Genomic DNA, 26,126 nt, shown 5'->3' with positions numbered 1-26,126 from the left:
AATCTCTCTACTATAAATAAATTTCTTCTTTTCTCTTCTACCGTTTCTTCTTTTTCTCGTCTCCTATTACTCTTTGAAATAACAATTCTAATTACCAGATTTAAGCACGTTCTTCAGAATATATAATTTTTTTTCTTTTGTAGTATACAAATACTATATGATCGCAGTTTGTAGTATTATTTATATAATTTTTTTGTACACAAACTACTAATCTCTAAAAATACTTTTGAAAATAAGTAACTTTTAGCAATTTGGCCAAACAGGCTCTAAGTTACATATGTACGTGCTGTGACCATTAAACAATAAATTAATCATATAAAGGAAGCATCAGGTGCAGCAGCGCAGGATCAAAGGGATATTCTGCTTGGTTATCTTGTAATTAGTGTAATGTTAATTGGCAAGTATGTCTAGACTGGAAGAAATTTGTGCATAGTTTACATATCGAAAATTTTCCCCCATTCACCTTAACGGGTCGATCATTTGGTACAATAATGATATTTCATTAGATAAAATGATTAGTTATTCCATCTTCTAATCCCACCATTTTAATATAAAAATTATTTCGGGATTAGCTAAGACCCAAATTAAATATGAAATAAACTTAATAATCCCAAAATTATTATTATTATCTCATATACCAAACGAGCCATAAGGGTTAAGTTCGTAGTCTTCACTCTTTTGCTTTAGGTTATCCGTACGGTCTTTTAACTTAGAGAATTTTAGCTTTCTGATTCAAAATGTGTTGCGCGAATCTCATGTCCCAGAGATGCACATAGCATATAATTTTCTCAGTTCATGAATTTATGTGGCACTTTGTACTATTAATACTAACAATGTCCGACTAAAAGTAACTAAAAACAAAAATATCCTAAAATATGTGGTTCCTGCATAGCATTCCATGCAGTATTTTTCACCACATATAAATTCATAGATTATAACAATTTTGCTTTATTATTTGGCGAATAAATAATTTATGTGTTATTACTCACATTATATGTTATTCATTCCTTGTAAAAGAAATTACATATTCACTCCGTTTCAATTTATGTGAACCTATTTGACTGGGCATGAAATTTAAGAAAAAAGATAAGACTTCTGAACTTGTGGTAAATGAGGCACATATATTGTGTAGCTATAAATCATGCATACATATATTATTTTCAAATATGAAAATGGATCATTCTTTTTGATAAAGACTAAAAAAATAGGTTCACATAAATTGAAACGGAGAGAATATTTATCCAATAATTAACAATTATGCATAATAATTGTTAACCAAAGGACCTTTGGTGGACCAGTCTGTTGAGCATGTTCGACTTAGTGGGCATAAGAATTGTAAAATACTAGAAAAAAGTTTTAAAAAATTCAAGTGAAAATATTATTTGAAAATAGAATTGTGTCGGCATGAATATAATTTTGGGCTATTTTTGAATTTTTGTGAGTGATCTGTAGAAAAAATTTTGAAAAATAATTTTAGGGAATTTTTTAAATTTTCAAAAAATTCTGATATTTATTTTCAAGTGAAAATTGAAAATTTCATAACCAAATACTAATTTAAAAAAAAAGTGAAATGTTTTTTTGGCCAAAGGGGCCCTTATAGCCCTAATTGAGCAATTCTTCCTGAAACTCTTCGCAGAAAAGGGAAAAGGAAAATAAAACACACGCGCGCGCGCGCAGCTGCAAGTTGCAAACCACCCCACTATTGTCTTCTCCGACCTTGTATTTCGTCTTTCGGAGGAATTTGTCGGCTAGGGCTATTGAAAATGGCAAACATAAACAACAAAGAGGAGCCAAGCACGGCGCCACAGCCAGATCGGTGGTACAATCTGAGCCTAGGCTCTTCCTTCAAAGACCACCATCCTTCCTCCAAGTTCTGTACTTTACGCTGTATGTTCTCCTGATCTCCCCCTCTCGCTCTCCCTTCTTTTGTGTACGTCATTTTCTACTAGTATCCACATAGATGAATACGACGAACAAACTTCCTTTGTTTTGATGAATATGTTCAGGTTCTGTAATTTTATAACTTTATTTCAACTGTGTTGAATTCTTTTTGCGATACGTCCTATATTATGTTGCTTCTTGTGTAAGACAAGTCAAGAACAGTTGCAAATACACGTGAGGTGCGGCAATTTGAAATCTTTAGGCTCAACGTGTGCTTGCGCACATTTAGGCATTATGTTGTAAAATTTAGAGATATATACTTAGTTCTCAGTTCTCACCCAATGTCAAATAGACTAGTAATGCAGTGGTACTCTGCATCCACTAACTTAAATTCTTAGATCAATCTTTAGCCAAGTATGGTGAAAATGCTGAATTAGCTAGCTGTGTTTTAGTTGGCCATACTTGGGGGCGTAGCTACACCAAGTAAAGGAGGTTCACTTGAATCCCCTTATACTATGAAAATAGGATAAAAGCACACACTATTGAATCCCCTTTCTACAAGGATAACTTCTAATATAGTGGCAAAGATGGTTCAAGTATTGATTTTGGTCACATTTTTAAATCCCATGTGTGTCCTTGTATTTTTTTTTTATCTTTTTGAATCCCCTTATTAGAACTGACCATACTGTCCTTAACTTGCATTTGCATAAATGACAAAGGATGAGATTTGTACAACTTGCCCCTAACATTATCTTCTTTTTTGTGCTATCCTAATATGGTTGTTGGAATAGTTAAAATGACAATTCTTTTCTGTATCTCCAGATGAATTTAAACCTGCTTCAATCGATAAAAACCAACCTGGAAAACTACACAAGACCAAGGACAATAAGATTTCTGTTGAATTTCAAAATAACCAGCCTGGTAAACCCAAAGTCGCCTTTGATGGGAGTAGTGAGGATTACAAGGAAAATGATGCTGTTCTTTTCTTTGATGGTGAGTCATTTCGGTTGGAGCGGTTACACACGGCAGTTAAGCGGTTGAGGTATAACCGACTCCCCGGAGAATCCGCTGCAGCAGCAGTAGCTGCATCTGCATCTACACCTGCACGTGCACCTACACCTTCACCAATATCTGCACCGGTTGGAATGCCTGCAGGGGCGAGTTCACCTCCAGTTTCCAAAGGGGCTAAATTTCAGTCTCAGAATAAGACTGCAGTTCCTGCTGTACCAGTAAGTTCTTTTGCAAACTTACTTTCAGTTTCTTCTAGATTACTTAGAACTGCAATGTCATACTTTTGCAGATCTTTATACATGACTTTTTGTATTTATGCTTACCATTTGAAGAAACTGCTTACCTTATTCTCTGATAAAAGATTTCAAGGGAGTTAGGCAAAGCTAATTGAGATTCCCAAGATGATAAATTATGATAAACTCACCTTCTTAGTAACATGGATGATATCTGTTCACAAGTTTATTGAAAAAGATAAAATGAAATAAGCTTAATTTGCAGTTATATACTTATATCCATATTCCATAGTCCAAGTAGTAGCTTGATCCAGATAGAACTGACATATTATGGCTGCTCCAGTATTTTGATAACATGCAGAAGTCTATGCCAATTGGGACCTAATGAACTGTGACATTTGACATTGATCATTTTTTATTTCCTTGGTAAACCTGACTCCAATCAGTAGATCTCCATTTTACTTTCTAACTATTCATTCCAAAATTAACAGTGGCAGTGGCTTCTTTTTGCTGCTCTGTCCAATAAGCAGATGTCATTTCATCATCTGCTTTGCAACTCTCAGTTTTGAATGAGATATTCTTCTCTGGCTGGAGACCAACAAGGACTCTTGCTCAATCATAGATCAAATTTAGGTGGCAGAGTCCTTGTTGCATTTGTAGTTTCCAACTGGAATGCACTCCTTTTGAAGGAAAGTTGGGTTGGTTTCAGTTATGCACATGTTCTCTCTTCACCCTTAAATCAATCTCAAAGTGAAGATAAAAGCAAGTTTTATCCTGGTTTTGGTCTATTCAAACTTAATTACGATTTGATGAAAGATGAAAGTGATTCCTCCCATGATTATTTCTCATCTTCAACCTGTATGCCTTTGCTTAGAGCCACCCTTTAGATCAGTGAAAGATATTACTTGATTGATTTCTCTATCTTGAGTTCTTTTGTCGAGACTCCCCACAATTTTGGAATGCTAAACTGAGTCTGGCTGGAAACCACAATTTACCTTTGCTTGCACTGATTTTATGCTTCTGCATAGCAGGACATTGTGTTATATGTATGTTTGCATAACTGGGTACGTGGCTTTGTCAAAAAACAATAAAAAAAAATAACTGAGCACATGGTGTAGTTACACATTTTGGTGGAATGGTAGATGCTGGGGGCTTTGCCGCCGCTTCCTATTATTACAAGTAGTACTTGGCAAAGTGATTATCACTGCACATGTTGGTATCTTCTCTCCGCCCATTCTACTTGTTTCAATATAACGAAAAGAAATGGTGGGGTCTGTAGTCGATGGGTGCATTGCCTATTGCTAACAACTTTTACAGCCATTAGTTTAAAACTGCAGTCTTGAGTGACAGAATTTTCTTGTTTAAATCATGCTTGAACTTGTCTAGCTTAGTTCTTGAAATTGCCTTCAGATGATTGTATTTTCCAGCAACATTATTCTTCATTGTATCTCATTTTTTAAATTTTACTGACTACAGATAAAATAAAATCGTTTACTCCTTTCATGTCTTCGTCGCTGTCTGATGTGTCTCATCAACCTCTCATTTTTTCCATAATATCTAGCTGCCTTTAGTATATCAATTTCAGCCTTTTTATTTTATTTTTGCCCCTCAAGATAAAGGGGAAAAATGATTAGTTTGTCCGCTTCCATATCCTTTGTAGTTTTGACTATTAGACCAATATCTCAAACTTTTCTGTTTGATGCTTGTTCAGGTTGAGGTGGAACGGATTGAAGTTGGTGATTTTCGAAGTTCAGGTATGTATTCTCAAAGTGAGCTCTGTATGGTGGTGTTAAGCTGAAAAGATAGGGAAGAAGGGGTTTTTACCTTAAGTTTGGTTGAATTATCCAATGAAGGAGTGTAAGTGGTTATTAGACACAGATTGGAAATGCAGGGGAGAAAAGGAATGAGATGAAAAATGTGTAAAAGATCACTCAAGTTGCTGAAATTAATTATTCAAGGACCTAGCTTGACCAAGAAGAAGATACCTTTGGGACTTAAGTTGTCTGGAGTCTTCTGCCATTTGGCTCTCACAGTTTAGGATAGGCTAAGTTGTATCATATCATCCACGACACAATAGTTTACTTGATATTTTTTCCCCTTTCTAATCAGTAGTTTGATTGAATTAAGCAGCACACATCTCATCTGTTTCTACCTAGAAAATCATTTTGCATTTGTTCTGATTGATTATTGGCTAAGCTTTTGCTCCCACTTATCTGTTCATTTTTTTGGTTCAATCGTTTGTCTCAATCTGCATCATTTATGGGATAGGCAAGCTCATTTTTAAAGAAACCCTGAAATTTCTGATTCCTTATTTGTCATTCATGCCTTTTATTTAGTAGCTGACTCTTCGTCTTCTTTCTTCTAGATTCAAGAAACAAAAGTGAGAAGATTTCTGAATATCCATCTTCACATGCTAATCAGTCAACTGCATCACCAGACATGAAGAATGATGACCTGGAGGAAGAATTGGACATACTGAATGATGACGAGGATGATACTACAGCAGCCAATGGAGGGAATATCACCGTGAAAGAATTCGGAACAGGCATTGATATTAATATCCCACACCAAAACGATACAGACGATGAGATAGCTGATGTGGATGTCAGTGATGATGATGAGGATAAGGGCCGCAATGCTGCAGAAGAACTTAGAGCTCAGGTAAATGCAGAGGGAAAAGAGGGTCATACTTCAAGTTCTAGCAGTAGTAGTGGAAGTGACAGTAGTGGAAGTGGGAGTGGCAGCGGGAGTGGAAGTGGAAGTGATAGTGCAAGCAGCAGCAGTGACAGTGAAAGCAGCGACACAGTCAACTCTATCTGAGAACTTGAAGTATTCTGGTGGTTTTCGGGGTGGATGCTTCAAGTTTGAAATAATTCCAGAAGAAGCCACTACATTGCTTCTAGGTTCAGTTGACTGACAATGCAGTCCGAGGATCAAGCTAAATCTTTGTTGGCATGTCCTCTTATTTTGTAGTCCTTTTTGCAGTATACCTTTCCTTTCTGCTATTCCCTTTCTATTTGTCATTTTTGGCTTTTATCTACAGATGCAGGAAACTGAAAGAATGAAGATTGTATTATAGAAAAGATAATTACTGGATTGTAAATGCATGTAATGAAGCTCTTGTCCATTAGTTTCCTTAATTATGACATTTTATATTTTGACCTTTTACTGGACTGTAAATGCATTTAATGAAGCGATCATTGAAGAGGAAAGCAACGAGGAAGAATCCTTCACTTGCTTTGGTTGACAATACAAAGAATTTCCTTTAAGTATCAAATATTAGGTATAGCATGTAAACTAATTGTATCTTTGATAATACTAAACAATATATTTGCTGCACAGTTGTTACAACAGTATTACGATAAAATAATTCTTTGACTGGCTAATTTATAGGAGATTTCATTCAATCATTAGGTGAACTGAGTTCTTTCCAAAAATATCATTATTCAGGAGGGATTATTAATTTATAAAATGTTAGTCGTTAATGCTTAACCTAAACGAGTCGTGCAAACTGGCATAACATTCTGCTAGTTTGCATTTCGAACTGTTTTCTAACAATAGACCTAAATCCTTAACAGAATACCAATTCAAATATTAAACAACCTTGAAACAATAGACATTGGTACAACAGAAGGCTCAAGAGACCTCGAGCATAATATAAAAATTAGTATTAATCTACAATTAATCCCTGAGACGACATCTCAAATTGAATACGACTAGTACATTTGTTCAAGGCCACATGTTACATGTATCCTAATACACTATAGAGTAGGTGCTTCATCTTTCTGTTCATTGCTCTTTTGCTCATCATCTTGACTACTCACATACCCATTTTGCAACATTCTTTCTTCAGAAGGCAAATTTTTCTTTGCCTTCTTGCTTCCTTCAATCTTCCACATATCCCAAACTCGTGTTTTTGGCGGAGCTGTGGCATCTGCAGTTGGTGCGACCAATCCTGGTTTGCCATCATCGATAACAGCATCAACCAATCCGTATTCCTTAGCCTCCCAAGCATTCATGAAATTATCACGATCTGTATCCACTTCAATCTAGAAGAAAAAAAGAAGAAGAAAGGATATAGAGAAATATAAGAGCTATATAACTTTCACAAATAATTCATTTACAGTAAGAGACGGTATCTAAAATAATCACCTTTTCTTCAGGCTTTCCAGTAATCCTTGATAGTATTTTGTTAAGCTTAATCTTGTGGTATGCCATTTCTCTGATCCGTATACTCATCTCTGTTGCCTGGAATATCAAGTCAAATAAAAGTTATTGTGAAAATAGTTGAAAGACACATACCGATGTGCTAGCAATGAAGATGAATTCAAGGAAGTACATCTTGATTAAAGAGGAAAAAGACAACAAAAAGAAAGTAATTAAACTAGGAAGGATGCATGCTAGGATGCCGGAAATTGACCTACTTGAAAAGCATCCAGAAAAGAGACAGTAGCTTATGAGTAACATTTATTGACATGATACTGAGTGCTGGCATAACTTCCTCAAATAAATTAATGTCACATCAATAATATTAGCAGATTAAGGGTTAGAACTAAGCCAAATAGCATAAGATCAGGTTACTGAGTTCACTAGGTGGACTGATTTACAATTAGGATATATTATACACATACCTAATTGCCTTTTTTATTTATTTATGAAGAACATATACCTAATTGCCTTATGCAACCATAATTAGGCGTGGAGCTTTATGCATCTTCATTGGCAGTATCCTCATAGACATAAAGAGAATAGGTTAAGATAGGGTTATAAGCAACTTGAAAGATAGTTACCTTGAAAGAAGCAATTGACTGATTACAGTATTAGAGAAAATCATAGTTCTAGGCTTAACTCCCTTGAATTTCAGAACCATTACAAGCACCACTATTGAGATATTAATTAAATTGTTAATTAGTTTAGTTCCTTCATTACTTGTCGTTTGACCAAGTATAGGAGGTTTATTTTTGGTTCTTAACACTACTTGGCATCAATTTGCCGTTGGATCAACACTCGCTCACTCAATATTACTTGTAAGACCACTGTGTACTTGCATGTCCATAAGAAATCAACATGAAACCAAAGCATGCACATTCCTTGGTTTGGTTCTACCCAATTATATATATTTTTTAATGACAAAAAAAAGCTATGGTTGAGCACTGTACTAGAAAGTGCTGTTAGAAATTGTTTATACAAATTGTTGTAGTAGTTGACTGAATTTTGGTAATTAGTTTCGGAGAATTGTATAGAGTGTAAAATCAGAGTGAGCAACATGTGTGCGTGAAAAGGATAATTATAATCCCTAAAATATAGTGATTTTGCTAGCTGATTTGACAGGCGTCCCTATGACTTCATTCTCTCAGGTCTCCTATACTGAAGCTGATACTTGCCAAAAGGATTCCCTCAACACAGCTCAGTTAGACTTCTGCATCGAGCTGGACCAAAATATTCACAGAGCATAAGACAAATATTGCTGAGTTGTGTCCCACATCGGTGGGTAATGGGTGTCTTGGTCTCCTTATATGGTCTTGGGCAATCCTCACCGCATGAGCTAGCTTTTGGGGTTGAGTTAGGCCCAAGATCCATTTTATCAAATATTTTAGCCCCAAATACTATAAGATTAGCAAATGAATCCCTGAATCACATCTTTGCTCTGTGATATCAGAATGAATTTATTTATTATTTAAACCAGCACTAGCTAGGCTATCCAAAAGATTATTGGCACAACAGGAACACGAGAGGTTTATGCTTCATGTTTGACAAAATAGCCAGTGCACCCAGTAACTCCTGAAGCTGCTAGGGAATCTGACAGAACAAATTCAAAACTGAATAGCAAATGCAGATAAGTTCAAGACATCAGGTGCAACTGTTATTGAACTTCAGTCATACTCATACAGAAGAATACTAGCTTGGCTGTCTAGATCTAAAAATGGCCAGTGAAAGCTCAACCTGAAACCTGATTGCTGGCTATATCATGCATATCGTATGTGCATACACCCATTACAAGCATACAATGTAAAGCAAAAGCTTTAACCCCATTTGAGTGGACAACTGCAGACATTTTGACTGCGGGACATAGAGGGAGGTGGGAGGAGAAGTGAGAGAGAGAGATCTAAAAGATTTTTGCATCTAGAAGAATAAGTTAGTTAGACCAATAAACTATTAACTATATGTCGAACAGTTTTAGAACCAATCCATCAGTCAAGTTAGTATTTATTATACGTTGATTCAGAATTTTACACCAATCCACTATCAACTGAATGAGCAAATCAAAAGTTATATGTAATGAACTCAGATATATCCATAAAGAGAACTGAATACGAACGGGATAATACTAACAAGTAGGACAACCAGTAAGCACCGAGTCTAAAAGATAAGGATGTTCCAAATTTGATAGGGCTAACTTATTGAACTTCAGAATAGAAAAACAAACAGAATGAAAATTGTTCAGAAATCAGAGAGTAAAATATCTTGCAGAATCGGGAACTCAAGATGCAGTGTTAAGAGAACAGTGTTTAGTGTTAAGAGAACAGTGTTTTTCATTAAAAATCCTTAGGCAAATGCGTATTTCATAGAAAATATTCTGGTAAGAAAGTCTTCTCTGTGTGTTTGGATGTATATATGTAGCAAAAGAAAATACAAAAAGCTTCAGAGAAGCTCAGTGAGCACAAACAAATAATAGTACATCAAAGTTGAACCATCAATCACGCCCTTGCATAACTTAGGTTTTTCTCGAATAAGGAAAACACAAAAAGAAAACACTACAAATTGATGAGTAAAGGGAAGTGTAAGCACATACTTTACCACCAGAAGTTCCAAGTGGTTGATGAATCATCACCCTTGCGTTCGGCATGCAGTACCTCTTTCCCTTGCTGCCAGATGCGAGGAGAAACGCACCCATCGATGCAGCCAGTCCCATGCAGATTGTAGAAACATCAGCCTTGCACAATTTCATAGCATCATAGATTCCCATCCCTATAAAAAATGGTGTGTTTCAACTTCAGATGAAAAGGATAGCATCAGATACAACCAAAGTAAGTGAAACATTTAGACATACCAGCAGTTACTGAACCACCAGGTGAATTAATGATCAATCTGATGTCCTTTTTCTGATCTTCGGCATCAAGAAATAATAGCTGGCTTATAACAAAATCTGCAGTCGTATCATCTACCTGTTCATCACCAAACAGTTTCCCAAGTCTTAGAAACAACATTGCACTTCTAGGATTCAAATATAAGATAATTCCTCATTGTCAAGTTCTAATCATAATGTAATCAATCATAGATAGCGTATCATCTTTTTTTTTTATAAGGTAAAAGTATATCATAGATAGCGTATCATTCACTTGTCATTCCACAAGAATCAAATGAAAGTTTGTCCGCGCAGAACGAAGAGCTATCTGTTTGGCCAATAGAATAGTGTGAATTGTTGTTAACAAACAGGAAACCCATCTAAGAAAAACGAATCCATGCAGTGACAAATTATCCAAGCAATACTAATTAAACTAAGCTAGCTGCAGCAAATTGATAAATCAAAACGGAATTGAAAAAGACAAAAAACTCATTCCTATATGGCCAATTAAAGAAACCACGTACAAAATTCAAATCTTTATTGAATTAGAAACCCCCAAAAGAAGAAAGAACAAATCTTTACCAGAGTAATGACACCTAAGACCAATTAAGCTAAGCAGAATGAATGAGAAACATAATACCCACATGGTCAATTAACAAAACCACGTATAAAGTTTAAATTTTTATTATAAAGAGTGAATTAACAAAACCCAAAAAACAAATCTTTATTAAAATAAGGGAGAACCTGAGAACCCAAGAAGATAATCCTTTGACGAAGAAGCATATTGGTAGTATCAAGTTCTTCAAATCTGGGCAACCAAGCAGGTGCTTTTGAGTAACTGGAAACATCCCAGTTCCCAGATAGCGTCGGTTTCGCTGTAGAAAAGTTGTGGGTCGATGCTTTTATTGACAATCCTCTTCTTCGTTTATCATGTGTAATAGTATTTGGTAGTGAATTGCTGTAAAATTGTTTGGTAATTGTAGGATTGTAATTGAATAAGGTTGAAGGTCTTGTTGGTGCTGTGGTGAATGTTAGACAACCTCCCTCCATCTAAGCTCTCCTTCTTTCTTCCTCTCTGCTTTTAGGGGTTTTGGCTAACGACTTGAAGTATTGATTTTTTCAATTCCTTTTAACAGATATATATTCCGGAAAAGAAAAACATTTTTCTAGTGTCCTACTTTATATATAATGTGTGTGTATTATATTTTTTTATATATATTAAAAAAAAACATTTAATTTGTGCCCGAGGTCTTTACAATGTAAATTCTGATACTATATGAGCTTTTTTTTAAAGTTTTACAAAATCATATACAATTGTCTAACTTGTGAGGAGCAAAATAGGAAGAGAAAAAGGAATAGCTCAACCCCCTCAAGAAAAGGCATCATGGTCGACCAAGGGCAAAATAGTCATTTCATGCTAATTTCTCAATTTTCTTTATCCCACTCGCACTAAACCTAAGTCTAGAAACATCTCACTTTTCCATCTCTTCTACTCCTTCAACTCTCCTTCATACTCTTCACTTCCAGAGAATACTGCAAAAAATAGAGAGCAAATTTAGTTTAGGTAGAATAATGATTTTTTCATGTTATATTGGCCAAATTCTGGAATTAGCTAATTTTGAGTTTTTCTCTTACTCATCTTTGTTTTAAACCTTTGCCTTTATGCTATATGTAATTGCGGTGGAAGATTAACAGAGCAGAACTCATCTGTATTTCATATAACCAGGTTAGCAAAATCTACTGTTCCAGCTACTTTCTTCAAACAAGGCTTTCAGATTTAGAATTTTGAGTTTTTCGATGTATGATCAAAATTAAGGAGAATATTTGCTCTCTTTGAAGTGTATTTATTGACATTATTTATGCTGAGTGATGTCTCCTTCAAACACTTACTCGACAAATTCTGATTTGTTAGGATGCTTCGTCTATCTGTTAAGCTTGAATTTGTCATTTTCTTTCTTTAATCCCTGGTTTGAAAATTGTCTAATAGGAGCACTATGTTTATGCTTTTCGTTCGTGAATAAAATTTCCTCCTATTGTCAGTATGCAATATTTTGATGATTCTGAAAAACTATATTGTTTCTTTCTGCAGAACTTGGATATGAATAATTTTTGTTTTATTTAAAGAGGAAGAGTTAGAGACAATTAATAACAATAACCTGTTTATTGTTTTCCATTGAAGAGAGTTTGAAAAGGAAATGAAATTGTTATAAGGTAAATTTGACTACTTCATTCTCCAATATTTGGGAACAATGATACATCTGGTTGACATGTGAATATGATACGGTCCAATTATTTGGCTCTTGTAGATACATGCTTTCGTGTTCAAGTAACAATGACGTTCCATTTCCGATATGTTTTGAAAGGCCTTTTGTAGCTTCCGGTTAAGAGTTGATTAAGCCTTTTTCTTTCTTTCTTTTCACTATACTCTAATAAATTTGAGATCTTTAAACATGAGTTCTTATAATGTGACCTATCTTTAAACATGACTTCCTAAATTGTGATTTGATGATTATCTGAAAATGACTCAAAACTTTCGTCAGAGTGTTACTGTTCAATATTAGAAAATCTATTATTAAGTAATTGTTTGTATGTTGTATTTGGTTCCTCATAGCTATATTGGACAAATTCCTTTTGAAAGCCTTTTCTTATAAGAAACTTCTCAGCTAATTCCATTTTAAATGTGGGTATACTCCAACCCCTATCCCGAAGGTTCTCTTCTCGAGTTCTTCGTGTAATTGCTACTAGCTTGCAGTTGCAGTGTTTGTCTCTGTAGTGCTAGATACACTATGCTATGTTCCCATAAGTAGGTCATACGTTCATTTTATAGCATTTTTATGGTTTTTTTCTCAATCTTATTAATGTCGTAGATGGTGATACTTGGAAAAACTTAACTTTTTTATGGACTGTTTCAACATTTAGTTACTCCTAAAATATCATCTTATTATGTTGGTAGTCATTTTTATGTGAATTTTAAAGCTTTGATTGGAAGATTGTCCTATAGACCTATACTAATCAGGTTTTTACATTTAGCTTTTTAATCTCCTTTCAACTACTTTGTATTTTTTTTATTGTTTTATTTTACTTTGACTTTTAGTATTCTGATATATAGAGTGTCATTTGCTGAAGAAAAGAGAAAAACACGCGTAGAGTTGAAAGCTCCGTGTTTACAAAAGAAGATAAGAGTTTGCTTGGACTTAGTGACTCTTGTGCTCAATAAAATTTCCAGTAATTGACAACTTTTGATGTTGAAAATTTCTGGTAACCTTTTCTTTTTCGTTCTAGAAGTATATTCTATTGTATTGGATTTTACTAGGTTGAAGCTTTAGAAGATCCATTAAGTTGGCGAGAAAAAAAACTGATTCAGGAAAAGATTGAAGTGAAAAAGCTTGCAACTTTTCTGAAGTATGTATGTTTAATTATGTGTTGAGGTATTAACACAAAAATGTCATGAATAAAAGTTGAAACAAGAATCTTAACAAGTTGTAGAAAATAACTATGTGGAAGGGGACTGTGAAAAGTTTTTAGACTTATGGAACTCAAGATGAGGTGATAGTTTATGCAATATCTTGCGAACTACCCTGCTCCTTTTACTATGCATGTCTAAGACCTCTAAGGGGTGAAAAGTTGTTATACAATGGGGTTGTTATACCCTGCTCCTTCTCCAAATTTTGATGCTTCTTTCGAGAAACGGGTCCAATACTTTGAATTTGTTGTTGGAGCCACTCAAAAGTCAAAAGTTTTACAAGCTCAAAATATAAACCATTGTCATCATCAAGTTTTGAATTAGGTATCAATTGTTGTATCTTATCTAAAAAAAAAAATTAGATATCAATTGTCGTAATTATAGCTAATGTGAACATATAAAAGGGTAAGTGCTTTAATTGATGTTGTTACAAGAAAATCCCCTATCTGAAATATAGAAAATAAAACATTGTTGTTTTTATCTTGATTTAAATTAATGTTGACTATTATTCCTTTTCTATTTTTGATATTTGAGTAATAGATTTGGTCCATAGGCCATGAGGCGGGCCTTGTGAATTTACATCAATTTGCTTCATTTGTGTACATTTTGGAGAAGCTCAGTTATCATGCTTCATAAGTAGGACGTTTCTTTGTATGATGAAAGTTTTAACTCATTGTTGCACTTTTTAATGGCAGATAATTTAAAACTTCCATGTTTGCAGACACCATCGAAGCACATATATCTTTTAGTTGGAAGCGCGAGATGAGTTAGCTCCCTGCAAAATAGAGCTGAAGGAAAAATTAGACCATTTTGATACCGTCTCAAAACCTGTCATACCTGATCAATGATGGTCGTAAAAATGACCTTTGCCCGCTAAAACCAACAAGCCACTACTTCATAAGCATAACGTTGAGCACGCGCTTGATCTCATCTAGTGTATCCAAACAAACTATTCTTGAAAAAGTAAAACATCCTCATCTTTACAGGGAGGGAATTAGGATGCTGTCTTCTTCAGTGATGATTCGACGCTTTTGTAGCTTCACTGTCACCGCTTCTTCTTCTTCTGCTCCTTGTACTATCACTTCCAATTCAAAGAAGAAACGTCTTGTCTTTCTGGGTTCTCCTCAGGTCCGTTGGTATATTGCTCCAATCTCCCCTTTCTTCGTATAAGCAAAAGCGTAAACTTTTACTATTACAATATTTATTGTTCATTGCATATTTCAGGTTTCTGCGTCAGTTCTTGATGCTTTATTCAATGCTTCTGCTGCCCAAGATTCCCTATTTGAGGTATGCTTACAGACATTTGTAGATTAAACTAGTGTAACATCTGTCATAAGCAAATGTCTATATTTCTTGCTGCAGTATTGTGTTTTTTAAGATAAATAGTTGAGCTTTGGAATTAAGCTGGTGCAAAATGTAGTAGAATGGATATAGATGATTTGTATAATGGACCTCAACTAGTTTAGAATCGAGGGGTAGTGGTTGTGGTGTTATTATTCCAACTGAGGTGTATTCTTTTTCATCTGGGCATATATGTAATGTTGTTTAGCTGTTTGTGCATGAACATATTCGATGCCTCTGAGCAAGAATGTCTCGAAAGACTTGATTTTTACAATTAAAGGTAACTTTATTGTGTACTTGAGTTTCAAGAAGGACTTAACCACTTTCCCTAATTAATTTTGCGGACATTTTATTCTACATAATCATAGGTAATTTATGCCCGTTCCTCTATATTCTTATGTCTTTTTTCCTTGAAGTAATTCTTTTTAGTAATGCCGCACCAAAAGTGGTTCTCTTAAGTTTGTTGATGGGTCTGCAGTTTTTTTTTTGTGTGCTTATAACTAAACAAATTCACAAGCTTATTTTCTTCTTTGAATGAAGCCGACTTCTTACTTTCTTGGGGTTGCATCTAGCTTTTGCATACTATCTGCGGTAGATGTTTATGGTCAGTAGCTTTTACGTAGCTAAAGTCACTATAAGCATCTTTTCAGTTTTGGGTTGTACTTAATTTGCGGATGGTGTGGAGAACTGAGCTAGTTTGACACTGGTTAGGTCACAGCTATTGTTACGCAACCACCCACCAGAAGGGATAGAGGAAGAAAAGTAATGCCTTCACCGGTTGCTCAACATGCTCTTGACAGAGGATTCCCTTCTGATTTGATTTTCACACCTGTGAAGGCCGGTGAGGTAATTATGTTATTTACGTATTTATGAATTTTGTATATATTTTTAGTTTGCACCCCTGCTCCTGGGTTGTCTTCCTTATGACAAATTGCCATGGTGCCTTTTCACTGAAATCATTTTGTTTGTAGAGACCGTAGTTTTGGTTGTAATTCTTTAAGACATGAAAAGTATGTGCACATCAACCATTATTAAGTATGGTGGCCAACCTCGGATAGTTTCTCTTGGGTAGCAAGACAGGTAAAGAAATTAGGTTACCTTTCTTTTAATGATCTGTGGTTTTATATCCTAATAAGTGTAAATATGATGCTTAAGCGATGAAACTGTAAGAAACTGATATCTTTCTTGATGCATTTTTATGCTTTTGTGTTTCACTGAGAAAAATTTCCAAGCTCTTATCATTGATTCTGCCGGTCAATCCTCAGTGGTTTGTAAAATTATAGTGACTGGATTCTGCTTATGCGTCTTATTAACTGTGTTATTCTAATGCAGGAAGCATTTCTTTCTAACTTTAAAGCTTTGGAGCCAGAGCTTTGTGTTACTGCTGCATATGGAAATATTTTACCCACAAAGTTTCTGAATATTCCGTCAAAAGGTTAGGCAATAGATCGCTCAATTATTATGCAATTTTCTTTTAAACTAGTGGTTTAATTTATTCTTCGGTAATGCTTCATTGTCATATTTTTAAGAGCTGGAGCTTGGAAACTATCAGAGGTAGAAGCATCTTTCACTTGAAACTTGATGAGGAGCCCTTAGTTTTTTTTTTTTTAGTTCATGATATAGCTTTCAGCCACATTGTTCTTGTACTTGGCATTCCTGTGGTTTAAGAAGATGTTTTCTCAAGAATCTTCTAGTCAAATTTGATTGTGAAAACTTGGAATGTAATATTTGAATGTAGCACATTCGGTTGAGATTCACAATGGACAATCTATGGCAGCTGCCGGGTGTCAGCACCTTTTAACATTCTTAGCTGGCGATGTTAATGGAAGGGGAAGCTCCAATAGTTTGCATACTAAGTAAGAAGGGATGTCATTGTAATATGAATACTAAAGCTTAGACGAGTAGAGGGGATTCCGAATAGCTAATGCCTAAACAGATCAACTGCTCTTTTTGGAGTTTACAAAGAAAGTTTTTCTGCTTAAGCTCAATTTTCTGAATGAGCTTTAGCCTTTTTGGTCCAATCAAGCAGGAACAGTTAATATACACCCAAGTTTACTGCCTCTATATCGTGGTGCAGCACCTGTTCAAAGAGCATTGCAGGTCTCTTTCTCCTGAAAGCTTATGGAAATTATATGGGTTACTCGCTTGATGGATTTATCATTTGTGGAACTGCATATGTAATTTCAGGATGGTGTTAAAGAAACAGGGGTGTCGCTAGCTTATACAGTTCGCAAATTGGATGCTGGACCGGTTATTGCGCTTGAAAGAGTAACAGTTGATGATCAAATAAAGGTCTTTGTGATTTTCTTTCCAGAATTTGTTTTTTATTAGTTTTGTTATCATGGATGGATGTGTTAAGTTCTGCAAGCCCATTGTGCTGTATGCAGCAAAAAAATGATCCGGGCTGCTTGCTATTATTGGAAAAAGATTCTTGTGATTATTCCTTTTTCCACGTTTTTAATTTTTCTTGCTTGGTAAGGTGAAACAGTTAAAGTTGGTGTATAATGATGCATATACATGAAAAATGTGTCAGTATATTGATCAGTTTTGGCCTAACCACATAGTTGCTCCTCGTCTTATTTTTATCCTTGGAACTATAGGCATGTGGACCGCCCACTTCTTGACAGCACCTTCATTTTTTAATGAAATTTCTGACTGATGCTTTATAATATCTTTTTTTGCAGGCTCCAGATTTACTTGACTTACTATTTGCTCTAGGTTTGTTACTCGTCTTCTACGTCCTGCTCTTCACTAACTGAAACATTTCATTGTTACCATGCTTGTCTTCCTTGGATGAAAATTTGTATTCTTAGTTGAAAAGACAACCTTCTTTCTGTCTGTGATATTGAATGCATCGTTTGGCCTGTAAAATTGGAGATATGTATTCAGCTTTCAATTTTGGTCACAGCAAGTTAATTGTGTAATTATTGAGAATGTTTGGCAGGGTTTTTCGTAAGAGGTAGTATTGCAGTGCAATATTGTCATCATTGCTCTACAAAATTCATGTACCCAAAGAACATTCGGTGTTGTTTTCTTGCTGTGTGCAGATATTGGGATGTCGAATATTTGTCATGATTCAGATTCCATTTTTCAATAGCTGATGGGCTTTTATTCCATTCAGGTTCCAAACTTCTAATTCGTGAACTTCCGTCTATATTTGATGGGTCTGCAAGTGGAAGAGCAGAAGAGCAAGATGACTCTAAAGCTACCCTAGCTCCCAAGGTAAAATCACCCCCCACAGCGTGTCCACTGTTTGGTTCTGAGTTCAAGTGTAATGTTCAACCAATTGGATGTGGGTTTGTTAAACATCGTGGCATATTTAACCCCAAATTTCCTGCGTCAGCAACAGCAAGAGGTCCTGAGAATGTTAAGATATCAGCCATCTTGCCTGGATATATGCCCCAGTATTGTATACTGAGTTTAAGGAAAGTCTTATGCCCAGACCTGCATAACAAAACTTTCAACTTTTGTATGTCTTTCAGATACCTAGAAACCTCTCGTTATTATTGCATTAAGTGTATCACTTGAAGATGACACCATTGGCCTGTTGTAGGAAGATAATAGGCCCTGCTATGGATGGAATCATGACTCTGGAACAGTCTCGTGGTGTTGTGCAAATATGCCTTATATTGATTAAAGTTACCTTGAAGGATCAGGGCTTGGGGTTCAGGGTGGAGTCTAGTTGAAGGATCCCAAATGCATTTGCAAGATAAATTGAGATGATGTGAATAAATTCCGAGATGAGCCCTAACAGAATACTCCGCTCGTCAAGTTAGTTCTCCAATTCTGGAGTAATAAATCCCATATTTCGATTAGGAACCAAGATGTCAAAATATAAATGAAAGGGAGCATTGAGGGGGGGGGGGTCCTTTACCTAGTGCAGAGGTGAAGATCAGTGTCTAATTATTAGTGCTATTAAGTGAACTCATGGAGCACAATGACACGTGTAAGCACCTAATAGGTGCCCACGTGTCCTTTTATGATTTATTCACCATTCATTTACCATCCAGATATTACTGAAATAGCCTAGGTCCATTTTCACTAGAGGATGGGAGCTCAAAATTGGAAAGTCTTGCATATCCTGTTCATGAAACATAAGGAACTTCGGATTCACTTCCCTCCATATTTCTAGCCGTATTTGTTCACTTGTCAGCATATCTTCACATGCAAAATCCTTGCTTTTCTCTTTTCCTATTGTGTGATATTAGAGATTGATCGAATGAAGGTTACGCGTATATTATCACAGGCAGATAGTGGATCCTACTTCACGAAGCATGTTTCTTCCATACTTGAATTTTTAGTGCTCTTGAGAGTAAGCCCGTCCCCGCTTGAAACGTTGTGCCATGCTTCACTATCAATGGGTAGGTAGGTTTACATGAGAACTAAATTCATCTTGAAAATGAGATAATACCGTTGGACGGTTGGAGTGACACCAATAGTGGGTCTCAAACTGTTGCACAAGAAAATTCTTTTTGTACAATACCTAAATATTAATTTGTTTCAAACATCATTCAATGCATTTATGCAGATTTTGGATTTCATTTTGGCTAATTGAATCCAGATAAAATAAACCTTTCCCATCAAATTCTGGGAATGAGCTCTGATTTTTGCTTCTTTCAGATAACTCCTGAGGAGTCATGGTTATCCTTTGATGAAGATGCCCAAGTGCTTCATAATAAGGTATTCTTCTAAGTTGTCTTTCAATCTGGTCTGAGGGATCATGACACAGTAGCTTTAGGTTCGGGCATTTGCAGGATGGCCTGGAACTCGAGCTAGACTTATGGTCATTGACCCTAGCAGTGGCGAGAGCAGTAGTATAGAGCTTAAAATTATCACTACTCGGATTTACACCGGTATCAGAAGTCAAGATATAGAAGCCAATGATGTGCTTTTTACTAAAGGTTCACTGGTAATTCCTTGCGGTGGGGACACGGCACTAGAGGTGAGAAGATTTTGTACCTAAAATTCAAGAATATTTTGATTCAAGCTGCAAGTTTTCTATCAGCGTCTATAATCCTAGATGTTATGGGCTGCTAGTTTCATGTCTTAATTTTTTTCTTTTTTGAAGTGGTAACAAACTTTATATATCACTGCACAAACACTCTGCAAAACCATATGTACAGAAGAGAAGACTGAAAATTGCTATCCTATACAACTTACATAGATTCTCTATTTTCATGTCTTATTAAATCTGGATAACTGCATGATATCCGCAATTGATGTTGGCTTTCTGTCTCTGTGTGTAACAACATTTTATATTGGCCAAATACATATACAACCCATTCAACTTGGCACCATTTTTCATTTTGGCACTCTATCTCTGCCTTGTTCCTTTTTGACCCTTCAACTCTATTTTATATGTTCCATTTTGGCCCTCCAACTCTATTTCTTATGTTCCACTTTAACACAAAAGTTGAAACCAGTGCAAAAAATATAGCGCGTGTATACACAAATTTGAGGTGTAATAAATATCCAATTAAATGTTGCCACCTGATTTTTTTCATCCATGTTAAATGGTTCAATACTAAAATACCCGAACCCGATCGTATTTTTTCATCCACTGTTGCCCCATCTTCATTCTCTAAGTGCCAAACCTTTCATCTGCTGATTTCATACCTGGCCCATTTAGATGAAATAAACCCACAAAAAATATGGCCGGGTTCGGGTATTTTAGTATTGACCCGTTTGATATGGATGAAAAAATCAGGTGACAACATTTAATTGGATATTTATTATCCTTCAGATTTGTGTATACACGAGCGCTATATTTTTTGCACTGGTTTTAACTTTTGTATTAAAGTGAAACATAAGAAATAGAGTTAAAATAGAGTTGAAGAGCCAAAATGGAACAAGGCAGAGATAGAGTGCCAAAATGAAAAATGGTGCCAAGTAGAATGGGTTGTATATGTATTTATTCTATGCTGGCTCAAAGTTTTACTAAGCATTTTATTTAGAAACTTCGTAAACTCTAAATTTGATGTTTCTTGGGAATCCGGTAACAGAGGGTTGGGTTTCTTTTTGTTCATCTGGATTGAAGCCCTACTATTGGTTATACGCATTTACCTGCATCCGTTAAAGTTTATCTCATGTATTTGTCTTGAGTGATTTGTGTGTGTAGAGAGAGAGAGTTGCTTCGAATATGGGCAATATTAGAGATTGATAACACTAGTTCTTTGGTATTTCAGGTTTTGGAAGTTCAACTTCCCGGCAAGAGGGCTGTTAATGCAGCTTCATTTTGGAACGGTTTAAGAGGCCAAATACTGAAAAAATGATGGATCTCAAAGCCGGTCAAGCACACCAAATGTAAGGCTGAAATTACTCTCTTCTTAATGATTTTTTCTTTGCAGCGACTGCCACATGTGAGCCATTCCTCTAGTTGTCCAGCTCTATCTTTTTGGTTTCCATTGAATGCCAAACCCACAATAATTTTTATTAAACATCCTAGTAACTAACTTGATTATCCTTGTTCTTTGTGAAAAGGTTCCTTTTCTTTTTCTTGTGACTCCTTTTCTTTTCATTTTCCTTTTCAGCTTATAATACATGGTGTCGAGTTACTCGGGAGTTGTACCTTAAATATGACTTTTGCAAAGACTTACTTTTGAAGAATAACGAGTCAACTACCATTCTATGACTTCTAGGAACTTATCGTATAGAGTAATGTTCTAAGGTTGTAGATTAGCATGCGGTAAAAGCGAAAGCTATCAGATAAATGGAAGTGGTTAAACCGTTAAATTACTTCCATGGTCATGTGCTAGTTTAATCCAGTTAATGTATCTTGGCAAATGAGTAAAAACACACACAATGTAAGGGTGAAATAATTTGAAATACTGACAAATGCAATGAGATACCAAAAGCCACAAACTGGTGGTATATGGAATATATGCTCCTTTTTCTGTTCAAGTGGTGTAAACCAATTGGACTTGGCAGTCCAAAAGCAAGTAAACCATTATCCACAGAGCATAACAAGAAAAGATTGATGCTTCTTTTTTTTGGCTTGCAGCAGAAGTCGACAGGTCGCACAAAATGTCATTGTTCTGGAGAGTTCATTGCATATCTGATCATAAAACGCAGAACTGGGAGAATACATGATGGGTTTAACTTTGATTGGATGCTTCTGATTCTTATCGTGATCTTCTCCGTTCTCGGGATAATTCAGACTTCTCAAGGAAGTCACATTTCTTATACAAGATATATTCCAGCTTCAGGAGTAGACTAATAAATTTGTTTGAACTGATTTGTATGCTCGATTTAGTTTTTTTTAATGGTAAAGTTCCCTCAATCTATTTGTTGACTTGAGAATATTCATGTTTCAGCTATTTAGCTAGCTATCAAGTGTAGACTATTCAGGAGCTTAAATAGATAGAGAGCAGGTGATGAATTTTTGATGTAGGCTATCTAACATCAGGGTGGCTCAAAGTGGGAGGCTAATAATATCTTTGCTTTAGGCCCAAAATTTTTAATAATAAATTTTATTATTTTATTTTTGCTTAGACAATATTGAAGTAGGCAGAAAGTTTACGAAGAGAATGTACAGAATCTTTATTCAAACAAAAAAAAAAGATTGCCGACATTTTATTAACATTAGAAATATTTTAGAATGTTGAATTAAACTATTCAAATATTCATATTAGTAAAAAATAATTTTTAACAACAACATCCAAGGTAATATCATTATCATTACTATACTATAAATGGAAATAACCAGGCAGGTTATGGTGGCCCGAGGATAAAATAGTAATTGCACTTACATCCTAATATGTGGAACGCAGTTTGACAGCCCTTAAGTTACCATTTGGCTAAGGCAAAATACATAAGTTACCTCTCAACCTATGGACCAAATCCCTGTTACACACTTTCTGATCCCAATAATCATTTTACATACTCAATCTTTTCAAAGTGTGTCTAATACACATCTTTTTTGATACGTGGCTCGCGCGTGTTTTAACAAAAATAATGAGCGCGTGTATTTCTTTTATTTTCCATTTTTATCAAATAAAAAAAGTTTCCAAACTAATAATCTCTGTCTCCTGTCTTACCCAAACTACTAGGACCCGCCTCCTTCCTCTCCAGCCTTCCCCAAACACCCATTATGTTTCGTCTCTTCCTCTGAAATTTCAAAAATTCACAAAACTCATCGTAAATAATTTAAAGGAAGTGCTATAAATTTCGTTTAAAATTATCTTTCAAACTTCTGTCGCTTCTTTTTCTGTCATTAAAACCCACAAACTATTTAATCTTTAAATAAATAAAAAAAAATTTAAAATATTTTATGAGAATGACTAAAATTATAAAATCCCAACTCAGTTTCCTTCCTATAAGGGTAGGTTTGAGATCTAGTCATAATAAAGTTGTTTAATTCATGAAAATTAAAAATTGGTTTTGATTTACTTTGTTTGGGTGTAGTATGAGATCTGAAAATGGAAGAGGAAAATGAAAAATATAGGAGTTGCAATTTCAATTTTCATCTCTTCTATTCTCGATCATGGGTTTGCTATGGAGGAATCAATGCAAAATTGAATATGGGTGAAGCTAATAAACAGTGGTTATGGTTTTTTTCTTGTGGTGCCATCGACGACGCACGTCAGTAGAAGATGGAGAAGTTAAAAGGATTTTCAAATTGGGGGTATAAGAGTAATTTTAAATATTTTCCTTTTTAAAAAATAATAATGACACATGTCATGACTTTATTGGTGCGTGACATTATACATCTTTTGGTAAACTGGTCAAGAAAAAAGAGGTGTGTATTAGACACACTCTGAAAAGGTTAAGTGTGTAAGATAATTTTTGTAGTTAGAAAGTGTAACAGAGATTTGGTCCATAGTTTAAGGGGCAAGTTATGTATTTTGGCTTTGGCTAACGTAGTGGTGCATGTACAACTTTTCTAATAAGTGGTCCCCTTTTGAATTTTCTTCTCATGCTCATTCTATTTCCGAAATGTGATTTTGCAGGTTTTTTATTGTAATAGTCACGTGCAATGTTTTGTAAATGTATACTAGATAACTCAATTTAATTAATTTATTACAGAGAGTTTCTTTTTACCAAAATGAGAAAATCATTTCAAATGAAAATTGTAGCTGAGTATTAATTTTGTTAAAAAAATATTGCATTGGTCAAATAAACTTTCTACTAACTAAAATTTGAAAAATAAAAAATGTAAGACGAATTAAAGACGTGGAAAGGACGAAAGGCTAGATGAAACTAATTATAACTAATTAGAAATGCATAGGAAGATATCCTTGGAGTATTTTATTTGTCTAGATTAAATATATAATGATACCGTGAGCATAACAGATGAAAAATAATAATGTGCAAAGAAAAGAAAACTTATGTCCTTTAAAAAGAAAAAGAACAGAGATTTTTAATGATTAAACTTTCCTGAAATGAGTAACTCATGCAAGCAAAGCGGGTATGCGTGCATTTAAATTGCAACTTTTGTTGTATTTTTTAGATGATTGTTATTCAACATTTTATGGTGTATATCGTATTCTATTGTATGTATTATACTGTATTGTTTCGATGATTACAATGTTTGGATAGATTATATCGTTTCTCATCATTTTATAATATCATACACCAGCACTTTGAAGGATACAATATAAAAAAAAGTATGATACAAGATAGACTTATTATTAAAACAGTGTAGAGGGTGAAATATAAATATTAAAAAATTATTAAGAATCAAATGAGAAGAAAAAATAAGGTAACGACGCGAGCACACCAAATTGATTTCGTCGTTGAGTAATGATCAATTTAGCAATACAAAACAATAATAAGTAACAATCAATATAAATTATATTTAAAGTTACGATACGATGAAATACAAGAGGTAACAATCATCCAAACGGGTTGTGATGAAATACCTGTAAAACATCATAACTTGTTATTTTGAAGATGTTGGACTTTTAGGATTTCTATGTAAAACGTATACTACATACGGAAAAAGGCCTGAACTAGCTCTATCGTTTGCTAAATGGTTTATCGGAAAAGGGTCAAATATGTCCTTATACTATTGAAAAAGGTCTAATATTACCCTCCGTTATACTATCAGTCCAAATATAACCCTAACGTCATACTATCGGTCCAAATATATTCCTGACAACATGAAAGTGGTACAAACCTACCCCTCGTCCGTTAACTGCCTCCCCTATGAACACATTTTATTGCTACCTCACCATTTTCCCCTGTTTGCAGCTACCAAGTTCAATTACTTTAAAGTTCTATCATTATTTTGAAGACTTCATTGCCTCTACTTCCTCTTGCTTTTCAAAATACATGTTGCTTCTCCGACCGATCCTGGAATTATACGTACATTTCACTTGATCTTACAATTTTGTGTTTTATTTTGCATTTCCTTGTGTTGCCGCTGAATTTGTAAGACCTATTTAGGGAAAATTTAGTAGCACTTTTATTTTAACATAAAACGTAAAGAGAGAAAAAATGGTAGCCTTCCAGAAATGTGGTTGAAGAGAAATAAACAAAAAAAATCAACGCTCGTGTCTAGGTTGTTTTTCTTTCTCACCATGGACGATTTTGAAACCTTAAACTAGTTTGCCTGTATCTTTGCTTAGTTTTTTATATAAAACAAAATGTATTTTCGTTCGTATAAGTATGAATTTTGAATAGCAAAATCAGAATTTCTCGGTTCACGTTGTTTCATATTATCTTTAGCCGTTAGCATTTCTTTTGATATAGTTTGTTTGTATATCTATGATCTGTGATTTTCTTCAAATGAAAGGGAAAGAAAGGTTGTGGGGAAGTGATGAAAATGAGAGTATAATGGTGAGGTAGCAATGAAATGTTGTCATAGAGAGGCAGTTAACGGAGGAAGGGTAGGTTTGTACCACTTTTATGATGTCAGGATATATTTGGACCGATAGTATGATGTTAGGGATATATTTGGACTGATAGTATAACGGAGGGAAATATTAGACCTTTTTCAATAGTATAGGCACATATTTGACCCTTTTCCGATGTTTTATAGATATCCCTCGTCTATCTATTAGTATTCGACGTTAATTCTATTAATAAAATTGCCCTTGCGTCTAACGACAGATCTTGTGGGCCTTGTAATTTTATAGAAAGGTGATAAATTTTTAAACGGAGTGAAAATTTTGAATATAACTTTGTAGTG

At 34.9% G+C, this 26,126-nt stretch overlaps 3 protein-coding genes across 12 annotated transcripts; 2 read left to right on the top strand and 1 right to left on the bottom strand.

Annotated features, from left to right (window-relative positions):
• The first annotated feature begins 1,626 nt into the window (after positions 1–1,626).
• On the top strand, positions 1,627–6,293 carry LOC107831175 (uncharacterized). Its single transcript, XM_016658911.2, has 4 exons — positions 1,627–1,887; positions 2,704–3,110; positions 4,837–4,879; positions 5,491–6,293. Exons 1-4 carry the CDS (start codon positions 1,764–1,766, stop codon positions 5,943–5,945), a joined length of 1,029 nt encoding a protein of 342 aa, XP_016514397.1. The 5' UTR covers positions 1,627–1,763; the 3' UTR covers positions 5,946–6,293.
• A 451-nt stretch (positions 6,294–6,744) lies between these two features.
• On the bottom strand, positions 6,745–11,333 carry LOC107831176 (ATP-dependent Clp protease proteolytic subunit 3, chloroplastic-like). The gene is made up of 5 exons (XM_016658912.2): positions 10,936–11,333; positions 10,177–10,291; positions 9,919–10,094; positions 7,278–7,373; positions 6,745–7,174 (listed from the first exon to the last, which is right to left on the bottom strand). The coding sequence occupies exons 1-5, from the start codon at positions 11,239–11,241 to the stop codon at positions 6,887–6,889; spliced, it is 981 nt and encodes a 326-aa protein (XP_016514398.2). The 5' UTR covers positions 11,242–11,333; the 3' UTR covers positions 6,745–6,886.
• A 319-nt stretch (positions 11,334–11,652) lies between these two features.
• LOC107831178 (uncharacterized) lies at positions 11,653–22,275 on the top strand. 10 transcript variants are annotated; one of them, XM_016658915.2, is made up of 14 exons: positions 11,655–11,917; positions 12,281–12,402; positions 14,376–14,782; positions 14,879–14,941; positions 15,707–15,841; positions 16,328–16,430; positions 17,025–17,095; positions 17,183–17,287; positions 17,680–17,713; positions 18,117–18,217; positions 19,616–19,675; positions 19,734–19,937; positions 21,181–21,298; positions 21,996–22,275. In XM_016658915.2, exons 3-13 carry the CDS (start codon positions 14,654–14,656, stop codon positions 21,265–21,267), a joined length of 1,092 nt encoding a protein of 363 aa, XP_016514401.1. In that variant the 5' UTR covers positions 11,655–11,917; positions 12,281–12,402; positions 14,376–14,653; the 3' UTR covers positions 21,268–21,298; positions 21,996–22,275. The 10 variants fall into 10 exon arrangements, with proteins under 10 accessions (XP_016514403.1, XP_075105940.1, XP_075105942.1 ...); XM_016658913.2 differs by having other exon boundaries at positions 11,656–11,917; positions 14,350–14,782; XM_016658917.2 differs by lacking the exon at positions 12,281–12,402 and having other exon boundaries at positions 11,653–11,917; positions 14,350–14,782; positions 21,999–22,275.
• Positions 22,276–26,126: the final 3,851 nt, after the last annotated feature.

The sequence above is a fragment of the Nicotiana tabacum genome, chromosome 3, assembly GCF_000715075.1.
Source record: "Nicotiana tabacum cultivar K326 chromosome 3, ASM71507v2, whole genome shotgun sequence".
NCBI lineage: Eukaryota > Viridiplantae > Streptophyta > Magnoliopsida > Solanales > Solanaceae > Nicotiana > Nicotiana tabacum.
This window is presented reverse-complemented; position numbering and strand designations above follow the sequence as displayed.

Bases quoted from the DNA above. Each gene is read 5' to 3' on its own strand.
- LOC107831175 (XM_016658911.2), top strand. From the start codon at position 1,764: ATGGCAAACATAAACAACAAAGAGGAGCCAAGCACGGCGCCACAGCCA. The intron at 1,888-2,703 runs GTATGTTCTCCT...CTGTATCTCCAG, and splicing joins CAAGTTCTGTACTTTACGCT to ATGAATTTAAACCTGCTTCA. The intron at 4,880-5,490 runs GTATGTATTCTC...TCTTTCTTCTAG, and splicing joins TGGTGATTTTCGAAGTTCAG to ATTCAAGAAACAAAAGTGAG.
- LOC107831176 (XM_016658912.2), bottom strand. From the start codon at position 11,241: ATGGAGGGAGGTTGTCTAACATTCACCACAGCACCAACAAGACCTTCA. The intron at 7,374-9,918 runs GTATGTGCTTAC...TTGATATTCCAG, and splicing joins TTGGAACTTCTGGTGGTAAA to GCAACAGAGATGAGTATACG. The intron at 7,175-7,277 runs GTGATTATTTTA...TTTTTCTTCTAG, and splicing joins CTGGAAAGCCTGAAGAAAAG to ATTGAAGTGGATACAGATCG.
- LOC107831178 (XM_016658917.2), top strand. From the start codon at position 14,654: ATGCTGTCTTCTTCAGTGATGATTCGACGCTTTTGTAGCTTCACTGTC. The intron at 17,096-17,182 runs GTCTCTTTCTCC...ATGTAATTTCAG, and splicing joins CTGTTCAAAGAGCATTGCAG to GATGGTGTTAAAGAAACAGG. The intron at 19,676-19,733 runs GTATTCTTCTAA...CAGTAGCTTTAG, and splicing joins CCCAAGTGCTTCATAATAAG to GTTCGGGCATTTGCAGGATG.